Source organism: Mycetomoellerius zeteki, unplaced genomic scaffold, assembly GCF_001594055.1.
Source record: "Mycetomoellerius zeteki isolate Tzet28-1 unplaced genomic scaffold, Tzet1.0 scaffold145, whole genome shotgun sequence".
Lineage (NCBI taxonomy): Eukaryota > Metazoa > Arthropoda > Insecta > Hymenoptera > Formicidae > Mycetomoellerius > Mycetomoellerius zeteki.
The window spans coordinates 3266522-3280304 of record NW_017256393.1 but is presented as its reverse complement, the minus strand read 5'-3'; the positions used below and the strand labels follow the sequence as shown (position 1 = coordinate 3280304).

General features: G+C 29.0%; 4 protein-coding genes across 4 annotated transcripts in view; 3 read left to right on the top strand and 1 right to left on the bottom strand.

The window, feature by feature from the left end:
• The window catches only part of LOC108731926 (enoyl-CoA hydratase domain-containing protein 3, mitochondrial), a 7424-nt gene extending 4973 nt beyond the window's left edge, over window positions 1-2451 (top strand). Inside the window, exons 5-7 of the mRNA XM_018462482.1 lie at window positions 24-79; window positions 225-385; window positions 2228-2451. Coding sequence (XP_018317984.1) covers window positions 24-79; window positions 225-385; window positions 2228-2451 — 441 coding nt within the window. The remainder of the gene's footprint in view (window positions 1-23; window positions 80-224; window positions 386-2227) is intronic.
• A 3005-nt stretch (window positions 2452-5456) lies between these two features.
• LOC108731978 (uncharacterized) lies at window positions 5457-7834 on the top strand. Its single transcript, XM_018462549.1, has 3 exons — window positions 5457-5948; window positions 7248-7397; window positions 7511-7834. The coding sequence occupies exons 1-3, from the start codon at window positions 5768-5770 to the stop codon at window positions 7744-7746; spliced, it is 567 nt and encodes a 188-aa protein (XP_018318051.1). The 5' UTR covers window positions 5457-5767; the 3' UTR covers window positions 7747-7834.
• A 1573-nt stretch (window positions 7835-9407) lies between these two features.
• On the top strand, window positions 9408-12494 carry Sin1 (SAPK-interacting protein 1). Its single transcript, XM_018462519.1, has 7 exons — window positions 9408-9678; window positions 10048-10188; window positions 10377-10651; window positions 10830-10999; window positions 11074-11364; window positions 11685-11926; window positions 12096-12494. Exons 1-7 carry the CDS (start codon window positions 9606-9608, stop codon window positions 12287-12289), a joined length of 1386 nt encoding a protein of 461 aa, XP_018318021.1. The 5' UTR covers window positions 9408-9605; the 3' UTR covers window positions 12290-12494.
• An 85-nt stretch (window positions 12495-12579) lies between these two features.
• LOC108731987 (uncharacterized) lies at window positions 12580-13706 on the bottom strand. Its single transcript, XM_018462566.1, has 2 exons — window positions 13473-13706; window positions 12580-13158 (listed from the first exon to the last, which is right to left on the bottom strand). The coding sequence occupies exons 1-2, from the start codon at window positions 13582-13584 to the stop codon at window positions 12728-12730; spliced, it is 543 nt and encodes a 180-aa protein (XP_018318068.1). The 5' UTR covers window positions 13585-13706; the 3' UTR covers window positions 12580-12727.
• Window positions 13707-13783: the final 77 nt, after the last annotated feature.

Below are 13783 nucleotides of genomic sequence, written 5' to 3'. Positions count from 1 at the left end.
CAGCCGCAGCTGGCTGTCAATTGGTTGCGGCGTGTGACATCGCGGTGTGCACGGAAAGAAGTTCGTTCTCCACTCCGGGGTACTCTTGTAAAGTTTACTCCTCATGATTGTCTTACTGTATATAATTATTATCTTATTAATATCGCACATATCTATTATTAATTATATTATTTCTGTATTATTGAAAATGTTACTTATTATTTTTTATTCGATACCTTTTACAGAGCGAATATCGGGATATTTTGCTCGACACCGGGTATACCACTGGTGCGCAATGTACCAAGGAAGAATGCAATGTACATGCTGTTTACTGGTTTCCCTATTTCCGGCAAAGAAGCTTACGAATGCGGTCTCGTTAGCAAAGTCGTAGCGAACGACAAACTCGGTAAGTCACCAATGAAAAATGAAAAAGATTAGAAAAGGTAATACAAAAATTAAATCGAAAAATAGTAAGTTAATTTTATGTTATTTCAAGAAGTTAAGTTATTTAAAGATCAAAAACTAAACTATTAGTAATTATTTTTGTAAACAGACATAAAATAATTATCTTTCTCTTTTTATTATTTTGAGTTTATAAGAAAACACACTTTCAAGAATGATATATTAACATATTTGCAGCCGTTGACAGCTCCCCAGACAGCATACAATATTTATAAAATGTTTACAAAATATTTATAAATATTTATAAGGCATTTTAAATATTTTGCAAATATTTTTGTGATCTTAAATTGCATAGATCATAAATATTTATTATACATATTATGAAATATTTATTGTAAATCTTGTAATAGGTAAATGTTATGGAAATACTCGTACTTAATGAGCCATAACAATTCAAATAAAAAATACTTAACAGAAATATTTATATACTATATTTATCATAAATATTACATTAAATATTTACTCTATCTTTTAATAATATTTCGAATAAAGCTTTATATAAAATATGTATAAAATATTTATAGAACAGAGAAAATGAATTATAATAAATATTTATCATAAATATTCTGTGCTGTCTGGGGGTGTATAATTATGTCTTTTTATAAACTATATGTAACTGGTTAATCTAAGTACGTTTCTTAAAATTTATAACTATGACTAGTTGTAAATAAATGTTATCAATATAATGACTAGTTATCAATGTTAAAAAAAGCGTTATGTAAATACGTCTTTTATATTTGAAGTTCAAATTGATTAAACAAAGTGTAGATTCAGCAGTTAGTTTTATCTTGAAAAGAAAACAAATTTATTTACGTATTTTCGATGGAAAAACATGGAAAAATGAATATAAATTCTTTTCATAGTATTTTAAGCGTTGTCATTGATATAATAACACGTCTTTTTATATTCACAATTCAAATTGATTAAACGGAATGCAAATCCAGCAGTTAGTTTTATCTTGAAAAGAAAACAAATTTATTTGCGTATTTTCGACGAAAAAATACACGGAAAATATAAATTATTTTCGTAGTATTTTAGTGTTTTAAGTACAATAAAAGATATTTCATTTACAAATTTTGCAGAAATCTTTTATATTTTAAAAAATATCTTATAAAGTACTTATAAATATGAAATTATCCCGGGAAAAAATGTTATGTAAATGGACATATTTTATATATAATTATATATAATTGTATATAAGATATGTCAATTTTTTATATAATTATGTATAATTTTATATATTGTAATTTTATATAATTGTATATAATTATATATGAAACATTTTTTCCGGATATATTTTTATATATAATTTAAAGTATATATAATTAATTTTTTTTATGTAAAAATGTTTAACTAATTTTATTTTTATATAAAAATATTGAATTAATTTTTTCAATTTGATATTTTTTCTATTTATGTTTGTAACAAATAAATTTTCTTCAATTTTAAAGAGCAAGTAATTAATTATATAATATATTAGAGCAAATCTTATAATTTTATTCTTATTTTAATGACAAGTCTCTCTGCGGCAATATAGCTGTACAGATTTAAATTTATTATATTTGGCTTTTAGTTTTGGAAAAGTTTCCGGTTGCGAAAATGTTAACATATACTAATACATATATATTAACATATATTAATATTAGAAATATATTTATATTATTTTCATTTTTTATTTAATAAAATAGTAACGTATTTACACAATTCATTTTTCACTTGTATACATATCTTATCCAGAGACACGATAGTGTCTCGGTGCTAAAGTTATATTTAACTTCGATTTCAGACGAGGAAATTCGTCGAATTACAGACGCAATTAACGCAAAGAGTCGCTCGGTTATGCATTTTGGTAAAACATTTCTGTATGAACAAATTACTCTTGATATATCGACAGCATATGTTCTCGGTACCGAAAAAATGGTAAATAATCTGAAAATGAAAGATGCTCAGGAAGGAATACAAAGTTTTCTAGAAAAGAGGAAGCCGAATTGGTCTCATGATTTAGAATAATTGATTATATCTAACATTTTTTTAATTATATGTAACATTGATTATATATAACATTTTTTTAGATATGAAGCTTTCTTACAATTGATATTAGTGTAATACTTTATACTTGTGTATAATTTCAATAATAAAATAATTAAAAAGACATTTTGTACACATAATTTGCATCCCTGTGAATAATGTTCATAGTCCAATCCATTAATCATTGGAATGTAGAAAATCATTGATTAATTATTATAGAATCAAAGTTCAAATGGCAATAATTCCTCTCTGTCTCAAAACTTAATAAAAAATATTAAAAGATCGTTTAAATTTTTATCTCATGATTTCAAGAACTTCCGTGCAACCATCAAAAAATTACAATATTTGTAATATCTGTATCATTATTATCGTTTTATTATTTATTATCGTGTATTACTAATTATCGATAATCTGGATTTCCATGACTAAATTCTCAGATGTAATTATTTAATACAAATTTTTGAATATTGTGGAATTTTTTGAAGCAAAATCTGCTTTTGTTTTAAAAGAATCAGAATTTTAGCAATATATCCTTGATTGCAGTTCTCGATCATTGTCATTATTTATTATATGTATGTCATTCTATATATACAGAGTGTCTCACAACTATCGCATTTTCTCTTAAGGACTTATTGAAATAATTTTGAGACGAAAATTTTAGTACGAAAATGTCGAAACTACAATAATTTTTTCAATTATAAGCTAACTCTAAAGATGTACTGGCGCTAACGTTCTAACATTGACAATAACTTGAAAATATAATAATATGCGGCATGTCTTTCGTTTCTTACAGTTGATTTCAAAGAAAATTCATGTCCAAACCCAGACAGCACAAAATACTGAAAGATAACGAAAAAATGTCTATATATGACGTCTTTTACATCTTATAGACACTTTTTTGTTATATTTTAGTATTTTGTGCTGTCTGGGAAAAATTTTACCGACGATTACAAAAATATTTGGAGCCCATTTTGTCAGACGCTCATTTTTGCATAACTTATGAAAAACTTAATTATTGCAAAATTGCAACAGTATTATAAAAACTGCTTATATTAACTGATAGAAGACACTTTTTAGCTTGTATTTATGTTTTTGAAGTTGTATTTTTACCTTTTGTTTAAAAAATATTGTCTAAAAACAAAATGGTATGTCGGTACCACTGACCTTCCTCTAATGTTTGCGATATGGTGTTTTATGCTCGTGGTGAGCTTCCTTACTTTTATTGTAGCTTAAATTTATAAAAATTTTCCAAAATCTTATCTCTAATTATTCCAATAATTCTTCTCCTTTCTTTTTAACATTCATCTGTATGTAATTCTTGTATAAAGATTTTAGTATAGTGGAGCTCGCCACGATAAGGTAGTTATTAAGTACACATTGTACATATTAGAGTGATTTGTCTCTGAAGAGGGCTCAAAAATGAGCCGAAACATAAGCGCGTTTTTTATAAAGAGGTTTGTGTTATATCGATATATTATTTGCGCAACGATTATCACGCCTGACTCCTATTGCCCTATTTTCTCCAAACAGCAAATCTCGCGAGGCAAATCCAGGAAATGAAAATTCACATTTCATTTAACAAACAACAATAATTACAATTAAATGTAATTATTCAAATAAAAAAGATACTTAAAACACTGATCAATAAATGTATTAAATAAAAATGATATAAAATTCGTAACTTATAATTATCTAGTTAAAACTATTTTCATTATAACTATTAAAGGGTTTATATTCTGTGAAAAAAGTAAATACATTAATAAGAAAAGAAGATTTATTTTTTTAAATAAAACTATAAATCCTTAATATCAAAAGTAAATATCTAGTTTATAGATTAATATATCTTAAATTAAAACTCTAATAAAAATCATAATAAAAACACGTAACAAAAATTGGTATTAAATTCCATGTAAACGTTATATTGACTTATTTACAAATCTAGTTCAAATGTGTGAAGTATAAAAATATATATTAAATAGAATGAATGTTTGTGTTAATTCATATTATAGTCGTTAACTCATATTTAATATTGAACATTTCTTTTGATTTTTTCATATACAAATCTGAAAATATTCAATTATCTGCCTTTGTATGCTTAAAAAATTACCATATCGTAAAATGTATGCTTATGCATTAAATAATATTCAGTGAAATGTAAAAATAGAAATATGGAAAAGTACGAATAAGTACATATAGGTTTGTGGCACGGGATATTTTTTAACTATTTTTCAGAAATCATACGTTTATAACATTTTTTTATTTTGTAAAATTATTTATTTTTATAAAAAAGTAAATATAATTAAAAAAGTATATAATTGTCAATAAATCCAAAACTGTCAAATTTTTCATTTAACAAATGGATTTGTCTTGTCAAATTATAAATTAATTTGAAAACAGATTGATCGGAGGAATATATATTTATTACACAATTTGCCCAATTATTTGCTTTATTCAAATGCAATAAATATAAACATAGAAACACGTACAAAACGCCATTGCTACATGTATGTTGATGCAACTGTCCTATTTATGATAAACGACAAAAGAGAAACATGTAACACAAGAAAAGTAACGTCCGTAACAAGATTCGCGATGATAAAAAGCATAAACGTTTGTTCTCGTTTTGATAAATTTGTTTATTGCGATAACGTCTTGCCCTCCTTTTTGAGAAATCTTCGTTTGTGGTCCTCATATCAGGCTAACACGAAAAATGACGTCAAGATTTTCAATGTTCTGTCTGATAAACGATTTGAATTATTTCCGGTTGGTATTCATATAAAGAAATGTAATCTCTCTATATACGCTTACAATTCAATTGAAACACGAGAATATTTAAACGCGCGTCGTTTAAATGTTATTTTTTCTTCCTTTACAGTACCGATATTATTCGAATTTAAATTTTCAACTTCCATTATTGCATCAGAATCAGACTACGACACTGGTTCTTGCTCATTGAAGACGATAAGACCGAGTCCACGGTGGTCGGGCAACGTCAGTGTCTCGAAGGCCGCCGATATGCCGTTCTTATTATGACGAATAAAAAAAAGCATCTCTCTTTCTCTGTCCGTCTCGGTCCCGCTATCTTCCTTGCTTTTTTCCCTATCGAGCTTATAAGTGATGACCGCCGTCGCGTTGGGAACCAGTAATCACGTTGGATTATTTCAGAGTAGACTCAGAGAAGTCGAAAAGAAGCTACGCACGAATCACAGATTACAAACAAATAGCGACGCAAAGCGGAAGTACAGTTCAGTACAATCTATCGTACGTTGACGACAAAGACAAGGCTTTCCTTTGGTTGATGAATCTTACTGAGACCACCATCGCTGGCGGTTGCCTGAGGCTTGACGCTTCCCGGAGGATCGAAACTCGAAGGACAAATCGAGACAAGAAAAAAGGAAGCACACCGAAGGCGAGCCTGGCGACGGGAAGACAATTTACGAGAAGGCAGATAACGGAATTGCTTTTCGAGAGTTGCATCGGTCAGTTGGATTTGGCGAAAAACGTAGAAAATATTTATTCAAACGAGAGCGCAACTTTAACAGCGTTTGCGAACTCTTTTGAGTTTTTACGAATTTAAAAAGGGATGAAATGCACATTTAGATTTTAGAGAATAAAAAGAAGAACAAATAAAATATATGAAATACAACCAAGATAAATCATACGTTATTATGTCAGCAGTGATTACGATTTATTATTCTTGTAGGAAACATGCTTTGACATTTGTAATATTATAAATAGTGGAGAGACGTAATTATCTTTATGAGCGAAGATCAAGTTTTTATAAATTGGCAGAATAAAATGAGCAGAATAAATTTTAATATTCTTATTTGTTATTTACATTTATTTTGCAATTAATGGATTTGAAACTTAGATACTTAGATAGCAACAAATTCCTACGTTATTGTTAAGTATATGTTGTTATATATTTGTATGTATTGTTCTGCTAATTTAATCTTCCTTTAGCGAAACATCATTTTTTAAGAAAACTTACAGTTTTTTTCTTTGACACCTTTTCAGCGACAAATGAGCAACAAATAAAAGTATTAGCAGAATTAATTCTACTCACTTTGTTCCGTTTACTTATAAGACATACGAAGATCAAAGCTTAACGATATGAAAGGCATGATAAGGAGACATAAATAGCTATGAATGTATAGGAAGATCGTAACCCACGTACATGTACATAGATTTAATATACACTATAATTGTAGCAAGACTGTTATTGTTTTGATTCATCACGATTAAATTCGAGATATATTTCCTTCTTATTCGAGATATATTTCCTTCTTTTTTGATACTATTAAATTACTACTAAACTAACTTTCTTTCTTGAAATTGTAAGATCTCTGTTGAGATATTTTTTAATAGTAAAGCATCATGTATCGCAATTATTGCATACATATATATACATACGTTATACATTCGTTATAGACGTAACAATTTAATCGATAAGACTCAAACAAAATTGTTATATCGTATGAAACTACTAATTAACTAAAAGTACTAATGAAAGTACTAAATGAAACTGCTAATTAACAACTAGTAATTTCAACTTGTTATCAAGAAATATTTTAGCATAAATAACATCAATAATAAAGAGCAAATCAATTCATTAATTACTAATATAAATGTTTTATAAATTCAATTATTACGAGAATTGTAATATATGTAGAATATTAATATTACTGTGGAACATATCGAACTTTAATCTATGTGCAAGGAATATTAATTATTTAATCGTTACAATGAGTTATTTACAATAATATTCAATTTTGTAGACTGTGGAAAAATGGCTTCCATTCCGCAGGGTGCTTTCGCAGTGTGTAAAGTTCGCTATAACGAGGAGCAAATTGTTTCTATGATGAAGAAAAAAGAAAAAACTGAAGAAAAGAAGGAAAACGTATTCAATCCGAGGCCTCCACTAGAGGGTAATATATATCTTTATTTGATTTCACCGTTTTTATAAATTCAATTTTCATTTCAGACGGTAACATTTAACGGTTTAATTTATACTTGTACATTTGATTTTTTAAATATGTAGGTTGGGAGTTAATGCCACTCAAGTACAACAGTAAACTGATGAATAGCATTTGGGGCTTGTACAATCGCTACTCAGTGCACAATTTTAAGAAGAACACTGACGCCGAGAAGGGGGCCCGCGGTGGGGTGGCCGCGGCAATCTGGGGCACCATTTTGGAGAACCAGCCCTCAGCCAATGCCGCCGTCACTGCCACCGTGAAAGCCCCACAGATCATGAGAACTAAAAATCGCCTTTAAAATTTTAAACGCGACGCTGCCATGTAACTTCAAAAAATCATTGGAAAATAGTAATTAGAAATGAGCAATTTATGCGCATAATTACAAAATGGGATAATAAATATATATATATGACATATTAAAAAAATACGTATATACGAAAGATATATATTACATAGTAATTACGTATATACAAATTTTATTGAGGCTTCTAAATAGCCACTTTAATGCTTATATTGTGAGATTTCGCCTAATTTGTTATTATCATACTATTATTCAATATCATTGCATATAACGCGTCGTTGTAAATTGTTATTCGTTTTGATTCTAAAAACCAGGCTATTGTTTATATCTATAATAAGGCAGCACAAAAATCAATTGTGCTATTATTATGTAACGCAATAATCGAGAAAGACTTTGTAACAGTATTTAGATGTTCATTTTATTTAGGAATTGTTTTGTTTGAGATCGATTCATTTGATCGATTAGTCGGGAAATCAAAACTTTAAACGGTTCCCATTTTTTGCAGATAAAAATTTACGTGAAAAACACGAATCTTATCAAATAGTGCGAAATTGAAAACGCATTCCAGCAATTATATTGTGAAATATCGCGAAATATTCACAATAGTACATGTAATTGATAATGAACTATGTGATCGCTTATGTATTATTGTTAATAAAGTAAATACTAAATAAATAAATAAACTACATATGTCAAACGTCAATATAATATATAAAAAATTTTTCATATATTAATATGTATAAATATGTATAAACATACATAAATATTAATAAACACGTATAATCATATGAAATATGTCCATATATATTCATACATCTCTCTTTCTTTTGTAAAATTACTTTTCAGAGTAATAGAAATAACAATAGTAATGTGAAAATATAAAAAATAATTAAAGGGATAATTTTCGCATTGTTCGTTTTAGAAAGAAACATGTTTGGAAAAATGTTAAAAAAAATTGCTTACATAAGTAACTTTTTACATTTCTTCAAACTTGATTTTTTCTAAAATAAATAGTGTGAAAATTACCTTTTTAATTATTTTTAATGTTTTCATATTACTATTGTTATTTCTATTACACTAAAAAGTAATTTTACAAAAGAAAGAAGGATATATGAACATGTACGTATATGGATTATTTCATATAAAATTATGTATGTTTATACATATTTATACATATTCATGCATGAAAAATGTTTTACTATTAGTTACAATAATAAAATTAGATTTAATTTTAAAAAATTTTATATTTTAGAGAGAATCTTATTCAGTGATAATTAAATTCTTTTATCATCTTAAGTTGCTATTGTTTGCTCAAATGATTAATTTAAGTCTACCTTGAGAAACGAAATTTTTATACAATCGTTATCCCTAATGCAACCGAAAGAGAGTTGATAATTTCATCTAGGATAAAATATACTACAAGTATTAGTTTATCAATTAATTATTGCGATTAATTTAATCGAAGCAAAATTATTTAAAATTTCAAATCATATAACAATTTATCGCTTCTAATTTCTTTTTGTACCAAACAACAAAAAAATAAAAATTTCTGTCCATATTAACAAAATACTATAGATATTACTTTCCATTGATGTTGATTAAATTAATTGGAATTTAGTCAAAGTCATCTGTAATCCCTGATGTCGCTGACTCAACTACTATTACTTACTACCTGCCGGCAATTGTAGCGACTAACTTCACGACGTTCCATGCGACATGTTGGGCGCGGAAATCGATCTTTCGATTTATAAAAAGGTTCGATCGGTATGGGTCGTCGAGAGCGCGTTTTATCGAGACGCGTTCATGTTTACTAATATAATGGGCGTCTAATCAATAGAAAAAAAAGGACGAAAAAAATGGCTCTGTACGACAATCAACATTGGCTCCTGTCGCACATCAGGGACGGTTTTCTCGCGACGGACGACTCAGGTATATACTTCTGATAAATTTAGGTTAGAAATTTAGGTTAGAATCGTCGGCAGAGGCGTTACTCTGATCCGGAATTCTGAAATAATATTTCCGATGACATATGCTTATTGTAAAATAAATTAATTAAATTAAAATTAATTGTTTATATATTAATGCAACTCAGTAAATAAGCTAAATGTCTTAATAAATAGTATTATGTTCTATATTACAATTAATTTATTTAGTATTGTAATTATTTTTTGCTGTATATGTCTTATATTACTCTGGGGCTGTTTTGATATACACTGTCAGTACTGCAAATCTGTAATTTACATATACCATATATTTTCATATTGACAATGTATATCAGAATACAACTTTGATTGAAAGGTATGTGCGACATGGTGATGCTCGGAGAGGATATTCCTAAGCAGTTGAAGAAAAACAATACCCTGCAATGTTATCCTGGTATGGAAGAAAGTGACGACGAGGATTTAGATGTGATGTCAGAATCATATGACATACAAATGGGTATGTACTTCTGTTTTCTATTATTTTATATAAGAGTATCATACAAAATCCTCATTGGAATTATTTCGGTTCGAGGCTATAAAATAATTTTTATAGCATGATTTATGTTATAATTAAAACTAAATTAAAGTGTTATTATTTCTATTGAATTGCTTAATTATTACGTTTTTTGTATTACGTCATTTTAGAAATGCCGTTCAGTCACAGACAGAGATCTAATACTGCACAAAGATTAGAGAAAATGGATATAGAAAGGAAAAAGGCCGCCAAAATCAAGCATGTCAAATGGGAATACAATCTTAGTGCTATGACACCTGCAGATCAATCAGATCTATTTCAAAGAAAAGATTTTCGTAGGAAAACTCCACTTAAAAAAGGACAATCTCTTTTGTCAGAACAACTCGAAAAATGTCCATATTTACCACCAAATCCATTTAAAGAATATGCCAAATTTGATGGCGACGTATGTATTTGTTTTTTGTTTCCTTCAAAAAGTTCATTTCCAAAAAACCTCTTAAAAATGAAAATTATGTATTGCAAGATTTAGCAAAAAAATAGAGATTATGCATTATAAAATTTATTCTTTATTAGCTTCGTTCTTGAAAAATGACTTCATAATATTAAAAAATTTCTTTACACAGACACAAGTGAGCGTTCCGGTGAGAAAGTACAGAATATTCATGTGTATGTTGTCGAAAGAGGACAGGAGGTATCCGCTTCAAGCGGCAGTGATAGTAACAGCACGGGTGTTGGACTTTATTGGGTTGATTTGCTACAAATATGCAATTGAACATCCCGACCATAATTTGAAGTCTGTAATAAGTTACTTCATTGCTAGCACACACGACACTTATTCATAAAGTCTCCATTGGCCGTTACTTCCAGGGACATTTCACATTATGGACTGTATCTCACTGAAGATGACGGTGAGATAGACTGGGCCTTTCCCTGTTTAGATCCACACGAAACTATCTCCAAATTCGAATTCACTACGCTGGGCTTGATTGAGATGAAGCCGAGTGATAAAGCACGATACGACACAATAAGTTACATTGAGAAAAAAGATGAGCAGATCCTGGATGGTAAAGACAAGGAGCAGGAGGAAGTTGCAAAAGACTTGGCCAAGATGGAGGGTCATACTACTGCGATGGAGGCACCATTGTATCAGTCATATAGGTGATTCCTCAATATACATACAATATATAGTTATATTACATACAATATATAGTTTTTTATAAAATAATGGTTAGAATAAATACATTGAAATAACAATTAGTAAATAACTTAAATAAAAATATAGAAAAGTGATAAGAGAGAGAGAGAGAGAGAAAGAGAGAATTAAAGAGAAGTATAATGTTGAAACATATATAATAATTAAGTTGTAAAAGCGAGAGAATAATATAAGATAGATAATTGTTGAGATGTGTGTGTGTGTGTGTGTGTGTGTGTGTGTGTGTTCAGATTGTTTAAGAATATTCATATCTCTAAAATTGCAGAGTATATATAATTAACAAAATGCGAGCAAAAACTGAGATTCATCTTGGAATATCGGGCGAGAAGATAGAGATAGATCCAGTGATAACAGGTAAAGGCGCTGCTAGATTTTGGAATAGACAGCGGGCAGTCAGTTATCACATAGACAACATCGCTTGGTGCGAAGTGACCGAGACTAAAGGATCGAAAACTATATTTACACTGGTTTATACCCCGCAATCCAGCGCTTCGGATAATATTCTGAGTCAGTTATTTTTTTTTATATATAATTACATATTGATCATTTCGTTTTTTCCAAGGAAAACAAATTTTAAGAAAAATTATTTTTCATGAATTTCTAATGTTAAATAAACTTTATGATAAAAATTAATATTTCATAGACCGATATTTTAAAATTATGGATGATGCTATAGGTCAAAGTCATTCGCTTCATCAATCAGCATCTTTCAAGAATCATGATTTCGAGGCGGATTCAGTGACGGCTGACGAGATTGTACGAAAAATTAATCACATCCTAGAACTACATAGCAGTCAGTCAAGGAAGGAATACCTCGCGCAGAAGGAGAGGAAAGCAGCGAGAAGAAAGAGCTTCCATCTGCATAGATGACAACTCTATTGGTTATTCCGTACAATCTTAGATTATTTGAAGCATTGAATATTAGTATACCACAAAACGTGATCGTAAGAGTCATTCTAAGAAATATCTTTTCATACGACCGAGTTAATATCTCGAATTTCGTTGACGTGCCAGAAATGGCAGGAAGTAGAGGTCTTCTCCATATTCCATAGATATAAAGTTTAATGCTGTATAATATTGGTAAATTATTTTTTATTTATTATATTTTATCTCATATATATATATATATATGTATATATAAATATAATGTAAATGCGCCACAATCCACAAATCAGTATTGTATAATCAATCATGCTTAGTGTTATATTTAATTAAATGTTATTTATATTTTTATTATGATGCTCTTATTGTCTGTAAATTTGTAGAATTGAAAAAATAAACGATTCCTAAAACTACTGCTGATCTGCTTCATTTTTCTGAGATCTTAATAATATTTGCAGTGGCCCTTAATATATTGCCTTCCATTCTTTCCATGAATTTTTGATTCAGTTTATGTACATGTTGACTAAGCGTAGATATTTTTAACGCCACGTCTAATAATTTCTGGCTATTTTTGCAGATGTGTTCATAATTGGGACGTGTCAAGACAAAAGCTTTTTCGGCTTCTGTCAGTACATTTATGTCGAGAACCTGTTCCTGTCCCTCTGTGCTTATTTTCTGCTTGGTCAAGTTTCTCCGTTGATCTTTGCGATTTCTATACTCCTGTTGCCAGTCCTTTCGCTCCTGCCTGAGTTTATCTATATATTCCCTCAGATTGAAAGCTTCAACAGTATCCTTTGCATTGCATTCTTTTTCTTTTTTATTTGATCTGTTTCCATTAGTTATAACTTCAATGTCGTCTAAAAGATATTTTGTTTACCATTATAATATAAATATATTTATTAGTAATTTCATATTTTACATGGAATAAATAAATACAAAATATATTTATCTGGAAGAAGACATAGCTACAGTTACTAGAGTTGGTCTCTTTTTTAGCAGTTTTTTAAATATAGAAATTAACATTTTAAGAATAAAATTGTTCATAAGAAACAATTATATTTATGAAAATAATATCGTTAGTTGAGACAGGCCTATTCCGACCTTCAATTATTTTTAAATTAAATATTTCGACATGAAAATATTTTTATGATTGTCACTTCGTAAACTTAACCTTTTTGGTGATTGTGGGCTATAGAAAGCCGCGCGTGGAAAACCGACGACCTGCGTTTGTGGATGGTTTTTTCAGATTTAAAGTCCACGTTAAAATTTGATATTGTAGCCATTATCGGGTAATTTGTTGTAACAAAGGATCATTTCTCGTTAATCGTATTTACTTATATACAATATGACGGAATTAACTTTTGATAATATTCAAATTTCAAATTGCTTCAAACGAACTCCGAACTCCGGCTTAAGGTGCCATTACATGGGAGCGTCAAGCGTCGAGCGTCGAGAATCGTGAGCTAAATGGCTCCTGCACAC